The sequence below is a fragment of the Tasmannia lanceolata genome, unplaced genomic scaffold (genome assembly GCF_043159265.1).
Source record: "Tasmannia lanceolata isolate RefF3 unplaced genomic scaffold, GAP_Taslan_0.1 ptg000012l, whole genome shotgun sequence".
Lineage (NCBI taxonomy): Eukaryota > Viridiplantae > Streptophyta > Magnoliopsida > Canellales > Winteraceae > Tasmannia > Tasmannia lanceolata.
The window spans coordinates 36546098-36561894 of NW_027518689.1; the positions used below are offsets into that span (position 1 = coordinate 36546098).

At 37.5% G+C, this 15797-nt stretch overlaps 1 protein-coding gene across 1 annotated transcript; it reads right to left on the reverse strand.

Moving 5' to 3' along the window:
• Nucleotides 1–2794: 2794 nt before the first annotated feature.
• KCS1 (3-ketoacyl-CoA synthase 1) lies at nucleotides 2795–5124 on the reverse strand. Its single transcript, XM_077392328.1, has 2 exons — nucleotides 4154–5124; nucleotides 2795–3758 (listed from the first exon to the last, which is right to left on the reverse strand). Exons 1-2 carry the CDS (start codon nucleotides 5011–5013, stop codon nucleotides 3023–3025), a joined length of 1596 nt encoding a protein of 531 aa, XP_077248443.1. The 5' UTR covers nucleotides 5014–5124; the 3' UTR covers nucleotides 2795–3022.
• Between the last annotated feature and the right edge of the window lie 10673 nt (nucleotides 5125–15797).

The following is a 15797-nucleotide window of genomic DNA, read 5'->3' on the forward strand; positions in this document are numbered from 1 at the left end:
GCAAAGCAAAACCTCGAAACAATCGTGGCTTTTGGGCAACCAAACACACCTTAAAAATCTCTTCGAAATAGGAAGAGAAGCTCAGGTAAAGGTCTCTCTCTCTCTCCCCTCCTTCTTATCTTGCCGGAATAAGCATAGAAACATGGAAACAAGACAAAATCGAACTTCCATATATAAACCCCATGTGGTCTGCGTAAGTATTAACAAATACCAACACTTGTGATGGAAAAATAGGGTTCCTTTTCATCGTCTGCAATTCTCTCCTCTATTTCTAGGGTTTCCAAGCTCACGAGCTTTGGATTCTTCCACAGGTTGCATACGGTGATTGTCATATATCCTTTTTGTCCTCTAAAGATTGGAGGTGAAAAAAAAATGTGTTTTTGAGCTTGAGCTCAGATAGCTTATATGAGATCGAGGGCTCAGGATCACTTCCCTCTTATTCATTCCTTTTCTATTTTCCATGGTATGAGAAATCAGAGTCGGAAGTCGTGCATCCCCCTATTCACCGGAAATCAAGGGCTCAAACAAAAAAAAAAAAAGACAAAATAGGCTGTAACGGGTATTTTACAATTGTTTTAAGGCAACAAAATACGTTAGTCTTTTAAATATGAGAATGGTTTACTGGTTTACTGTTTGAGGATAAATTCACCTGCTTTAGTGTTTCTCTTTGCCTTTAAAACTTAACGGATAACGTTAAAGAGGGGGATTTTATCCGTCAAAGGGGGAGAAAATATCACTTCCCAAGATAAAAATTTTTCAAATTTTTCTATTTTTAGGTTGTTTAATTACGAATGAGAAAAATAACATGAACCATAGCATCTCAAGCGAGACCTTCATTTTATAATGGCATCCCTCTTAATAAGCCATAACTATATGACTTCCTTCTAAATTCTGGGGACGAAAGAAAATTTCCACTAAAGATTTTTCAAGCTATCGAAACAGGGCTTAGGGGCTAGTTTTTTTTATGTATGGGAAATTATCTTCATTTTTATATTAATTTTCAGTATTTCGTAATTTTTATTTTCAAATGAAACTTTTTTTTCCAAAATTGGAAAATTTCCAGTTTTCAAAGAAAATTGCAAATCTATTTGTTATTTTCTATTGAAACTTCTTCTTCCAAAAATTGAAAAGTTTCCAGTTTTCAAAGATAATTGGGCCCCGACATAAATAGGATGTGCCCTAAAAATCACTTCTATAGGATGATCCTGGCCCTCCGATCTGTAGTGGGACAGCACACCTGCCTTCTTACAGTTTTTTCGTTCGTCCATAATAGCAAACTCGCCTTTGGTTGCTCTCTGCATATGTGGGCTGCTGTGTATAAAGATTAGGCTAGACCCGCACTTATCCCATCCAGCCCAACGCGAAGTCGTACAATTCTTGTTCAATCCATAAATTCAACCGATTGATTAAAACTAATTCTTCTTGGAAAAGGTTGATCAACGAGTCGTTTCTTCTCCCGCAGTCCCCTTCATTGCAATGATTCTTCCTCGTTCAAGAAGAAGGGTTTTCATGATCAAATTACAAAATAGATATACTAAATGTATAGGAATTATATAAACTTCTATATATCGAAAAAGTACTATATATCGAAAAAGTACTGTACGACTGACACCTTAGGGTATCCAAACCGTCCATTTGATGGGCCACAACATAGATAAGTTGTGCTGCAAAAATAACTTCCACAGGATGATCCCAACTCTCCGATCTATATATATATTTCCATAATTAGCGGCGGTTCCACTATATATCAGAGGGCTAGGATCATCCTATGTAATAATTGTTTGGGCACATCCTATTTACTATATAGCGTCCATCAGATGGACGGTTTGGATCATCTTATGGTTGTAGGCCGCACAATACTTTGAAAAATACTAGACGGACTATAATGGCTTACACCATATAAAAACTTATGATTACGTATTTCTTTTCTTTCGTATTGATAGCTCCGTTTGATTGCCTTCCGAGGAGAAAGAAGATTGGGTTAGACCCGTACTTGTTCCATCCAGCCCGGTCTGAAGTCGTACAATTCTTATTCAATCCATAAACTGGCGCCCCCTAGATTGATCGACTAAAACCAATTCTTCTTGAAAAAGGTCGATCGATGAGTTGTTTCTTCTCCCGCAGTCTCTTTCACCGAAATGATTCTTCCTCGTTCAAGAAGAACGGGTTTTCATGGTCAAATTACGAAATAGATATACTACCTATATATGAATTATGGAAACCTCTATTGGTAGGAGGGTTAAGATCATCCAATGGAAGTAGTTTTTAGGGCATATCATATCCTACTTGCTTTGGTGCCCATCAAATGGACGGTTTGGATCATCATAGGCCGCACATTACCTTTTGAAAAATACTGGACGGACTATAGTGGCTAACACCGTATAAAAAAACTCATGCTTGCGTAACTCTTTTCTTTCGTATTGATAGCTCCGTTTGGTTGCCTTCCGAGGAGAAAGAAAGTGGAAAAAAGACCAATCTGTCTTTTTGGCCTTTTTCACTGTCATTTCCAGGGATGGAGTCCGACGAATCAGAGACAGTCTTGACACGTTACTTTCTAAGCAGCAGAGCATTGCCCTAATATAAGTCTTTTCATAATTTCATACAAACAAAGGTAGCTGGAAATGCAGCCAATTTTTAGGAAAAGTCCAGAGGGTGTAAATGCTAGAACAGGGAGTGGAAATATCATTTATCTTAAAATAAGGAATTTAATACAGTACATGCGGATCACGTGACACTACGGATAAATCAGAACCCAAAACCATATTGATTAGTGATTGGACAATGAGAAGAGATGTAACCTTCGAATTTTGAAACTTAATATCATTTCGGACGATTACAATCGTTGGATAGGTCACATCTTTGGTTAGCATTCACCCAACCAACAAATCGGATTATGCACACATGTATAACGTGTACCAACCTACATCCCATGCTAACAAATAAACAAAAGGAAAAAGGTCTTAAGATGGATATTTTTCCAAATAAAAAAGAAAAAACTAGAGGAGATTTCTTCATTTCTGGTCTAACCAACGGGAAGCTTAACGGGGTACCTGTGGATACAGTCAGCCCAAGGGTTAGAATCCAACTCTTCAGTTTCACACCCAACAGAAATTTCAGGGATACCCTTGAGAGATCTCCAAACAGCACTATTACACTTAAAACCAGAGCCAAACGCGATTTGCCAAACCCTATCACCCTTCAAAACCCTCCCTTTAGCCTCTGTATAAGCGAGTTCATACCAAAGTGAACTACTCGAAGTGTTACCAAACCTATGTAATGTCATTCTCGAAGGCTCCATGTGCCAATCAGCTAAGTCTAGGTTCTTCTGTAACTCATCAAGCACAGCCCTACCCCCAGCGTGTATACAGAAATGCTCAAATGCTAGTTTAAAATCTGGAATGTAAGGTTTCACCTTCATCTGAAAGAACTTTCTCCTTACTAGAGTTACTAGAAACTTGAATTGCTCGGAAAATGGCAAGACTAATGGACCCAATGTGGTGATGTTGGTTTTCAGAGCGTCCCCGGCCACTGCCATTAAATCTCTGTCTAATGAAACCCCTACCGTTCCTTTATCGTCTTCTTTTTGGAAGACGCAGTTGTAGCTTTTGTTGTCTGCTCCTTTGTGGGTTCTTACTGTATGGATTAGTTGGTATTTGGATCTTCTTTTATCCTTTCGCTTGTTTGATAAAAGCACGGCCGCGCCTCCCATTCGGAAGATGCAGTTGCAGAGAAGCATCGACCGGTCGTTGCCGAAATACCTGTAGAATTAAGAATAATTAAATGCTTAAGCTTTTGCTTAACATATATTATAGATATTCGTCACTGTTCAAAACCCAACAACTCCTGATATTAAAAATTCCATGTGTATGACGAACCAAGAACAAAATAGAGAGGCCAGGGGGAGTGCTGAATAATAAATGATTAAACATCATACAGCAACATAAGCTTTTAGAGTAAGCTTTCAGAGGTCTTGTTTGTTTTGGATTTTGAGAATGGAATGTAAGTCCAAAATTGATTATTGACTCAAATTTACTTTTACACCTTTTTTGCTTTGGGTTTTGAGAACCAATAATCAGTTTTGGACTCACAATCGGTTCTAAAAATCCAAAACAAACAGCGCCTTAAAAACGAGTAATCAGTTGTTTCACAATACCAGTTGAGGGTTATGTTCTCCGTGCTGACCACTACGGCATAAGTATTAGGGTTAGCCTGGAGGAGGTCTTTCGCAAGGTCGACTGAAATCAAACCAGCACTGCAGCCCATCCCGCCGAGATTAAAACTCCGAACATCACCTCTCATCTTATAATGGTTTACAATCATGGAAGAGAGCGACGGAGTCGGATTAAACAAGCTACAGTTCACGATCAGAACTCCAACATCTCTCGGCCGGACTCCGGTCTTCTCAAAGAGAGCATCCAAGGCTCCAAACATAACCGTCTCCGCCTCGAGCCTCGCCTCTTTCATATTCAAGTTCGGCGGCCGTGAATGGATCCCGGCCGGAAGGTAAGTCTCATCTCCTAAACCGGACCGTTTCGTAATCCGTTTATGAAACTGAACCGTTTCTTCTTCAAAAACTCCCGTACTCTCCGTCATATCCAAAAACCCCTCCGTCGAGATTTTCCGGCCATCTTCCGGTTTATAACACGAGAAATCGACGAGGTAAACCGGGCGAGGGCGTTTGAAAATGTAAATTGCTAGAAGTAAGGCTCCGAGAGCTGAACAGGCCAAACTAGTGGCCGGGTCAGGGCAGATACAGCTCCAGAAAAATGAAGAAAACCCATCGAACCGGATTCCGGTCAACCGAACAGCCACCGCTATAAACAAAGCTAAGGCCACAACGTTCACATAAACAGCGTGATTGCTGGTGTAACGGTAACCTAACTTCACGTACTTGAGTTTCACAGACTGTAAAAAATCCGGTAGCCTTCGCCGGATTTTTATGACGACCGACGAAGAGTCGGTAAATGCCATTTCTGCTGTTAATCGCTCCTTATCCATCTCTATACTCCCCATGGAAACTGATTGGAAGGGTGGACTAGGGAGAAGGAAGAGGGAGGGTGTATTTATAATATGTAAGCGAGAAATGTGAGGTGGGGCTCACTATAAATAGCTGGAGTGTAAACACGCTTTTTTGTAGTTCGGTTTAGGCAGAGGGGGGTATAAATGTGAGGTCAAAGGGGAGTTTTTCTGGTTGTGAGTAAAATAATAGAGGAGAAGAGTGTAAGACGATGGAGGGTCGGGAATTAATGGGAGTAGTTCTGAGAAGGGGAGATGGCTCAACTACCCAAGGACAAATGAAGTGTCACTCGTCTGTGTTGATGTTGTTGTTGCTGTGTTGTTGACGGTGGGTGGGTGTGAAATTGACCAAGCCTAAATGGGTCTTCTATTGGTGTGCCCGCGATGTATATGACTGAATCAGAGAGAGAGAGAGATAGGGCAGTTGAGCTAGATTATAGGGAAAATTGTGACATTGGAGGGTAATATTTGTAAATAAAGGGGGCAAATGGATGTGAGTGTGAGGGTTAGGATGCCAAACTTACATCATTGATGTTTCTACGTTTAACCAATCGTGTGTATGTGTACTAATTTTGAAATCTAGTTTTGTCGTAGGCTTTTCCCTTTCTTTCGGAAAGGGAAAGGGAAAACTAATAGTCTCTCTCTTTTTAAATCAAGATCTCTAAATTTGGGAAATGTGTTAATACTATAGCGGTTGCGGGGTTCTCCATGGGAAATCAAGCCAGGTTTATTTTATGGAAATGATATTTCCACCACCTAGGAAAAGTAATTGATTGATCTTTATTTTTCCTTTTTTTTTTTTTTTTTTCCGAGAGCTGTTAGCAAAACAGGATTTCAAAATAATGGGATTTCCTTTGGAAAATAATGACGAAAACATAGGTTGTGACGTGACGCATGCTCAAGAAGACTAGGAAGTGAGGTCAAATCTCCCACTAGATGAAAAAAATACTTTTGTCCCAAAATCCAGTCTTGGAAGTGTTTTCCTTTTCTTTTCTTTTTTTCTTTCTTTTTTTTTTTTTTTTTTTTTTTGGTAAAATAAACACATTTAGGAAAAAGGTGTCAATTTAATTGGCAAAACTTGGAGGTGAGAAGTTTTTAGGGAAAATTCTCGAAAAAATGGGATTTTTAAATGAAAATCTCAAAAAAGAGTTGAGTTGGCTAAATTTTCAAAAAGAGGTGAAACGCATCCCATGGCATGTTTTAAAACAAAAATGCGCTTGAGTTGTTTTTCCCTCAAAGAAAGTAAGAAACGGATCCCAATGCATTTCACCTACCCTTTCTACCTTTTTACATTCTTCTTCCTCAAGTCAACTGTTGAAACTCCATTGCCTATTGTAAAACTCCATTGAAATTCCATTGTAGACCAGCGAAACTCTCCTTGAGAACATCTAGATTTTATTGGATTTCTTTATTTTCTTTGGCTATGAAACCTAAGGTTCTCTGGTAGGTCCATTGTCATACATATTCTTAGGTTTAACATGTTCATTACAATGCTATGGTGTATTGTCATCATCTTGTTTATTTGTTAGGCATTTGTTATGGTTTTATTAGGCATTTGTTATTGTCTTCTTCCTCTTTACAATGCTATGGTGTATTGTCAGCATCTCTCTATTGCCCTCTATGTTTCTATTTAGAGTAAACCTGAATGAAACTCATGTCTATACAATTAAAACCATTATTTAAATGTGTAGAAGCAATATTTTGTTCTCGGAACCACTGTTGATATGTAGGAACCACTGTTGATATGTGGGAATTAGTCCTCCCAACCACTAAATAGTGGTTCAAATGATTTGAATAGCAGTTCTGAATGTGGAAATACAATGAGGACCCTATGTAGAAGATCAAAACCACTATTTAAACACTTAGGTAATCTATTTATATTTCCTAACCACCATGTAGACCTCTGAACCACTATATAGTGGTTCTAAGAGTATAAATAGTGAGAATAAATGGTTTTGTAGCCAAAACAAGTATAAAAAGTGAGAATCAATGTATAAATAGGGGATTAAACACTCAGAACCACTAATTATACCTATGAACCACTATTTACCACTATATAGTGGTTCCGAGGTATAAATAATGGTTCTGAGATATAAATAAAGGTTTACACATTCTACTAGTATTTCATTGGGTGTCAAAGTTGCAATGAATTTATGAACAATGGGTTAAATATTTGCCTAAACACTCAGATCTTATGGTGTTTGATAGTTTAGATGGCTTAATACTTGTTCCGAGAGTTTAAATTATGAGATCGAAAAATTTATTCACTTAAAACCACTATAAAAAGAGAGAATGAGTGTATTTATATAGTTTTAAACACTCAGAACCACTAATTATACCTATGAACCACTATTTACCACTATGTAGTGGTTTTGAAGTATAAATGGTGGTTCCCGGGTATAAATATTGGTTCATACATTCTATTAGTATTTCATTGGGTCTCAAAGTTGTCATGAATTTATAAACAGTGGTTTAAACACTCAGAACCACATTTAGATGAAATGAACAACAATTAAATCCTTCCAAGCACTAATTGTGGTTTCAAGATTCTTTGGAACCACAATTACAGTCAAAAGCACTATAAAAGTGAAAATGAGTGTATACATAGTGGTTTAAACACTCAGAATCACTAATTATACAATGAGAACCACTATTTATACCTCGGAACCACTATTTACCACTATGTAGTGGTTCTGAGGTATAAATAGTGGTTCTACAGTATAAATAGTGGTTCATGCATTATAATAGTATTTCATTAGATCCATTATCCTTTTTGGAGTGTTTTTCGGATCTTAGTTTTTGAGTCCGGGTCACAAGCTATTTTGAGTCGAGTGGGATCATCCATCAAAGTGTCGTAAGTCCTACTTATATTATATATAGTTAGCGCTTAGAGTTAGGGATCAAGAGAAAGTGGAAAGAAACTCAGAGGATGGAGAATTTTTATCCAAACGAAAATACAGAACATGAAATGTTGTTTAAAGTTTTGAGTATGTTTTCCATAGGCTGATCCTCGCCCTTCAATCTACAGAGGTTTCCATAATCTGAATTTCCTCTATAGATTGGAGGGCTAGGATCACCCTATGGAAATGATTTTTTAGGCACAACCTATTTGCATTGTGGCTCATCTAATGGACAGTTTGGATCATCCTGACCCGTACAATGCTTTTTGAAAAATGTTGGAGTATATGGGTTTACACCATATAAAAACTCTTTCTCATGAAGAAACAATAGGTCTTCCCTACCACCAAGTCAAAAGCCAAACGTATTTATGTAATTGAACACAATTTCTAGAAGGGCAGTAATAAATTCACCTCGTATTTTTCAAAATGGACTGTACAGCCCACACCATAGGATGATCCAAACCGCCCAATTGATGATCCATAGATGATCCCAACTGTCCAATCTATAGAAGTTTCCATAATCTAAGTCCCTCTTTAGATCAGATGGTTAGAATCATCCTATGGAAATGATTTTTGGGGCACAACCTATTTACGTTGTGGCCCATCAATTGGGTGGTTTGGATCATCCTATGGTATGGGCTGTAAAGTCCATTTTGAAAAATATGGGCTAAATTCATCCTAGAAGGGGGCTTTACAATGGAGTTTTACTAAAGGCAATGGACTTTCAACACTTGGCGTGGGGAAGAAGAAGCTAAAAAAGGTGAATAGGGTTTGTGAAATGCATTGGGATTCGTTTCTTAAAAAGGTAGAGGGAAAAGCAACTCAAGGACATTCTTGTCTTAAAACATGCCTTGGGATGTGTTTCACCCATTTTTTAGAATTTAGCCAACTCAACCCTTTTTTGAGATTTTCAGTTAAAAATCCCATTTTTTTGATAATTTTCCCAAGTTTTTAAAGAAATTTTCTTCTCTCTTGTTTTGGGAAATGATTTCCACACTCTACTATTTTGTTATGTGGCGAAGTAGAATGTCTTTTGTTTTTAATTGGGGTTGTTAGAGCTTCTTGGAAATTGTAAATAACCTGTTGACAACCCTTTAAACACTAAAATACAAGAAGCTTTCGCCACATATCAAAAAATTGGAGTGCTAAAATCATTTCCACTTGTTTTTTTATCTTTTTCAAACTTATATTAATCTTGAAGCTTACAATATCTACACAAATGAATCAATACTTATAGACACAAAACACTCTTAAAATAGCTAACCGCATTACTTATTTATTGTCCCCATGGTCCTTTAGGAACCCTTAGTAACATCATAGAAACTCCTAATAAACTCTTTGATGATCCTAAACATAAAGGACCATTGAAAACAGACATGGAAGTTCTTCCATTTTCAATACACAATAATAACTATCCTAGAACACCACTTAGAATCTTTTCACTTCTCTTTTGGTACTCCTGAATTCCGCCGGCGTACACCCTATTTCCGCTTGCACCCTATTTCCGCCTGCGTACACCCTATTTCCGCTTACACCATATTTCTGCCAGCGTACCCCTTAATATTCCGGCAGCGTACTCTAGAATCCGGCGGCGTTCTCAGCCAAAAGAGACGTGAGAAATAATAAAATATTCAATAATGTCGTTGTTCTAAGCCAAAAGAGACGTATTCAATAACGTTACCGTTATAAGCCAAAAGAGAAGTGAGGAGCAAAAGAGAAGTGAAAATATTCTAAGCCAAAAAATATGTATTCAATAATGTTACCGTTCTAAGCCAAAAGAGAAGTGAGAAAAGATAATGATTTGACTTTGGGTTGTCAATGTTCCAAAAAAATTTCCAACACATGTCAAGCATCAATCCGTCTCTAGTTATTTCCGACGGCCAAGATAAAAGCGAACCCAAGGTTCTGTCGGTTCAAATGTACATTCAAAAAAACCAAAAGAAGCCTCGTGAAGTGCACCACTTTAATAGGCAGTAATGATAAAGGAAGACTCTCGATGTCAGAAGGGTATCAGGGTCTTTTTACCACCCAATTTTGAAGAATTGCCTGTGTTTCATTCTCGTTTTAAAAGTGCCCGTAATCCGTAATTCTTCGAAACATGTGCCTCCATTCCGTACTGTTCTAATGTTTAGAACGTGAAACTACCAGGAGGGCTGATAGGAAGATCTCTGACACGACCAACCCTTGCATGTCATGTGGGTGGTCAATAGCTCAATGGTCACCCCAAACACGCGGAGAGCGGTGATTGGCCGTCCCGGATCTAGATGCCGTCCTTTCCATATTCAAATATTTTTCTATCTTATTTAGTCTAATGATAAAGTGGATAACCATTTATGACATTTAATCAAAGTAGAGATCCTTCATCCTTGTAACTTTTCTAATGTTTTATACGAGAGGTGATATCTAATTATTTATATCTTTAGCTGCCCTTTATTTTCATTTTCATTTTGCCCTTTCATACAATTGATAGTGGCATCGCCCTCGTTGATAGAAAAAGGAATCCTTCCCAAAATTGAAATAAAGACAAAAATAAAATAAAATGCGCAAATAACAGTCCTCTATATAATAACTATAGAGAATTTATATGATGGGTGGCTGTGAAAACAAGTGAAGTCTAAAAAAGTAGGTACGACCCACTTTTTTTTATGATCCAAACCGTTCATCTGTTTGGGCACAACGTAAGTAGGTTGTGCCCCAAAAATCATTTCCATATGATGATCCTAACCCTCCGATCTGTAGAAGATTCCATAAATGATTTTTGGAAATCTCCATTTTCAGATCAGTTCAGATCAGAGGGTTAGAATCATCCTATGGAAATGATTTTTTGGAGCATAACTTATTTACGTTGTGCCCAAACAGATGAACGGTTCGGATCATAAAAAAGAGTGGGCCGTACCTACTTTTTCAGACTTCACGTGTTTTCACGGCCACCCATCATATAAATTCTCATATATTAACTAGTGTTCTTATGTATACGGTGCATGAACATATTTTCCAAGGGAAAATGATGAGCGGTTAGAAGTACAAGTGGAGCCTATTTTTGCAAGGATCCAAGAAAAGTATGTGCTATGGATGGGACATGCATCAAAACTCACTCCCACCATTTGATTCTAACCCTTCAATTTCTTCCATTTATACTAACATTTTCTTCTTTGTTTTCTCATTGTCCATTTATGATAAAAGTCGTCTGATGAAAGTGGGGATTTGATGCATACCCATCTATAGCAAGACTTAATAGATTAATGGTTTGGATCATTGAATAATTGGGCCCTGCTGATACATCTACAGAAAAAAGGCCCATTCATTTTTCAAGAACTCATCATGCATGTTTTTTTTTTCCAGGGATAAATAAGAGCAGTCAAAAGTAGAAGTAGTGCCACTTGCTCAATGATCCAAACTATTTATTTGTCAGGCCTTTCTATGGACGGGCCATGGAGCAAAATCCACCCACAGTGTAATGGCCCATCCATAGCCAGGGTAAAAAGTGAGGCCTTGTTCGTTTTGGATTTTGAGGCCAAAACCAATTATTGGACTGAAAGTCGTGTTTGATTTTGAGTCCATTAATCAGTTTTCGATTCAAAATCAATTCTCGAAATCCAAAACGAATAGAACCCAAATGGTTTAGATCATTAAGCAAGTCGTTCCACCTTTACTCTATCCCACGAACCACCTTTGCTTTATTCCACTCATATTTTTTCTTAAAAATATGCACATCCATCATGTAAGAACCCTAATTAACTGCCGATGAATCATTCATTAATAATAGCCAACAAATCAATTTAAAATGATATTTATTTCCAATAAATCCATCGAACTATTGGGATTTGCTAGGTAATTTTGCAGAAATCCGATTCGCTACTCACTTTTGTAGGAGAGAACAACCATTCATGCTCACTTTTAGCAGTTTTGTCTTATTCATTTAATTCATCTGGGGTGGCTGTTCCCTCATGCAAAAGTGAGCCACGAAATGGTTTTCAGCAAAATTGCCTAGCAATTCCCTGAAATTTTTGTGATTATGGTAAATACCAGCAATAGCAATAGGGAGTGGCAGTGTCCAATCTCTTTTAGCAATAGATTCAAAATCCCAAATTTTCCAAGTATTTTGGTAGAGGTCAAACTTTGAAGGGTATAACTGTTCACCTATATTTTAATTCATTTAGCGAGCTGCTTTAAATGCTTCCGCATTTAAGCCATAAATCTATATAGTATAAGGGAATACTTGGGTAGCGTACAATGTTATTTAAAGAGAAAATAAAGTATGTGTAGCTGCACAGATAAGTTATTTGTGCATGGCTCACAAACCATAGCGGAGGCTACATTTTTTGGGGGATCCAAAGCATTCATTTGGAAAGCTCTTCCATGGATAAGGTGTGTACCAAAAATCAGTCATATAGGATCATCCTAACCTTGCCATTTGTGGAGGGAAAAATGGGCAAAAACAGTGTCTGTCCATTTTCCCCTCCACCTTCGGCTGGCTTAGGATGATCCTATTGGTCTATCCACCAGCCCTATAGGTCTGTCTGTCCATAGGATCATCCTAATCCAATCAAAGGTGGAGGGGGAAATGGATAGACACTGTTTTTGCCCATTTTCTTCCTTCACAAATGGCAGGGTTAGGATGATCCTATAGGTCTGATTTTTGGTACACACTCTATCCATGGAAGGGCCTTCCAAATAAATGCTTTGGATCTCCCAAAAAATGTGCCCCCGCATGGTTTATGAGCCAAGTACAGATTAACTTATCTGTGTAGCTGCACATACTTTATTTACTCTTATTTAAAACCATATAAATGCAAAGTTTCTTTTAATCATTAAATATCTTATAAATGTAAATTTCTTCAATTCCTCATCAGGTCATCCTCGACTATTCCTTCCTTTCCCATCCCTTCAAAGGCCCACTATTTCCCTCGAATTGTATGCATTAGGGTTATCCCCCTCCTTAATAGAACTATAGATTTGTTAAGTTACTTCAATACTCCTTTCTGCCCGTAGATTCAAAATCCCAAATTTTCATATGTATTTTGGTAGAGGTCAAACATTAAAGGATCCAGTTATCTGTTCACCTATATTTTAATTCATTTGGCGAGTTGCTTTAAATGCTTCCGCATTTAATCCATAAATCTATACTCTATGAAATCAAAATCTATGAAATCCATAAATCTATCCGCATTTAATTCACTTAAGCCCAGTTCATTTTTAATTTTGCGAATTGATTTTGGGTCAAAAACTGATTATTGAAATCAAAATTAAAGACGATCGAATCCAAAATTTGTAACATTGAGATTGACATTTCAAGACAATTAAAACATGTCATAGTTTGCCTACCTGTACCTAACCAACTACAAGGATTTTTTTTAAATAGAAGTTTGAGTCTTACTAAGTAAGATTTTGAAAGTAAATGACATAAAGTAAAGAGGAATTCTAGACTGAAGGGAGCCCTTGGAAAAAAGAGGCGAAAGGGCTCTCCCATTGGCTGCACGTCGCCATCATGCATTAATAACTGCCGAAAAGTCTAACATTATGGTGATTTGCAGCCAATGGGGGAGCCCTTTCACCCCTTTTTTGCAAGGGCTCCCTTCAGTTTAGACTTCCTCGTAAAGAGGAATTGCAAGAAATGTAATTAGGAAAAATTAAAATAGACACTTGGCACCCGGGAAAATGGATCCTGTCTGGTTGTGAAAAGCGTCATGAGAATGCATTCACCTCAGACAATCTCTATTAGTAATTCATGGATTTGTGATTATTTAAAAGATTAAGGGGGGTTTTCATTAAAGAAGAAAATCGACATGAATCTGGGAGAGCTCCAGCTTATAAAGACAACATTTGAAGTGAAAATCTCAAAAAAAAAAAAAAAAAAAAAAAAACTACTATTAAAATCTTGGTAAAGTTACAAATAATCTTCTACAGGGAAAGATATAGGGAGAAATTGTATGATAAAAGGCCTTTCATCATATAATTTCGCAGATATAGAAAAGTAAAAAAAAATGCAAGTATGTGTGTAAAAATGGATGCTATGACTTTTTCATTCTGACAGTGACTGGGTTTCATGGGAGCAGAATGAGTCATTTTTTGTGCAGGTGAATAGAGCAGCTGACTTCTTATCCAAACCCAACTGTATCTGTAAAGGAGACTCAATTACTCTTGAATTGGTTCCAGAGGAACTTGCAAATATTGTTTCTGATGATGTATCCGGAATGATTTATCCTAGATTGTAATTTTTCTTTTTTCTTTTTTTAATATAGCTGGTGGGGTCTGCCTAACCCCAAATTACCGATCAAAAAAAAAAAACATTAGCGTCACGTCACCCATGAGAACGAACCTTAACCTAATTCTGCTTCTTAGACATGACAAGCCATGTGCCTTCAAGTTCTCCCATTAAAGAGGGTCCTCTCCTTGATATTTACATGTTATACAATACAAGTAACAAGACCTTAATACAAACATATATTTGATTAATTGGGTAGGGCAATGAGAAGCACACGTTTTGTAAAGGATTCTTCTTAGTCAGATTATTGCTTAGGCAAAGTAAAAAATAAAAAATAAAAAATTACAGCCATGAATGGCCGATTTCATGGAACTTGGTCCACGGCGATAGCAACACGTCTGCGGTGATCAGGGTGATATTGATTTGGTGGGCCCTACATATGATCAACTCATATCATAACTGGCCAATTGTTAGACAACCGATTTTGAGTCCAGAACCAATTATTGGACTAATAATTGGTTTTGGACTCACACTTGGTTGTAAACAAAACCAGTTGTAAGATGTGATTGGAAGCTCTTTTTTTTATATATAACATAAGGTATCCCTAATTTTTTATTGCAGGACTATTCCCTACGGATGTGGGCAATCACCCATAAACCACGCGCATGGGTAAGCCCGGCGGATTTGAACTCGCGTCAATGGGAAGCATGTCCATGACTTTAAGCCAAAGTGGTCGCTATGATCGGAAGATGCCAAGATAATTTGGTATAGATTTTTCTTTTTCTTTTTTTTTTTGGGGAGGGGGGCAATGGTCCATTCACAAGTTTTCTTGCCGAATCATTGACTGAGACAATGTTTCATGAATCTTAGCTTCGTGACTTGCATGAAACACTGACTGTGAAGCTTTCAAAAAAATAAAAAATGATCAACTCCTAGACATGTTGAGTACAGCCATCTTGAGTATTGTAAAAGCCGTGAAAACCTAATTAGAAAACGCTACCTCTGTTGGCTCTACCATGCTTTGATAATGTGCCAAAATTGTCTCGTCTAGGAGTGCAACTCGGGTCAGGCAAGTTGGGTTTGCCAAAACCCTACGCTACCCGAGAATTATCTCAGCGGAAACCCAGAGATTTGTAAACCCGATCCTACCTAAGATAGTTTCTCGGGTTGGGTTAGGCTGGGTCGGCTTTTCATTTTTTAGCGTAGGATAGTGACTAATTTTAAAGATTGTAGGACAAAAAAATAAAACAAAAACAAAAACAAATCTTCACACTAAATATCTAAATTTATGTCATCAAGTGTATACGTTTAAGAAGGGCACTATATTTTCACATAATAGACATGATCATCTCAATGAAAATAATTGTAAGGAAATGATTTCAACACAACCATGTTTTGATACAAGACGCTCATGTTTCTTGTCTTTTAGTATTTAAAGAGCTGTAAAAGAGTTTTTACGGTTCCCAAAAAACACTTACCTGACAGTTAAAAGCTAAAAGACAAGATACATGAGCGCATTTATCAAAACATGGTTGTGCTGAAATCATTTCCCTAATTGTATCAACATATTGGAACATAATTTGCTATGTTATTCAAGCGATATTTAAGAAAGTCACAGTACACCCATATGAGTTGGGTCGGGTTTCGGGTTTTTTTCTTTAAACCCGGCCCTACCC

Excerpts from the sequence above, each read along its gene's own strand:
- KCS1 (XM_077392328.1), bottom strand. The coding sequence starts at position 5,013 with ATGGGGAGTATAGAGATGGATAAGGAGCGATTAACAGCAGAAATGGCA. Across the intron at positions 3,759-4,153 it reads GAGAACATAACCCTCAACTG|GTATTTCGGCAACGACCGGT; the intron begins GTATTGTGAAAC and ends TTAATTCTACAG.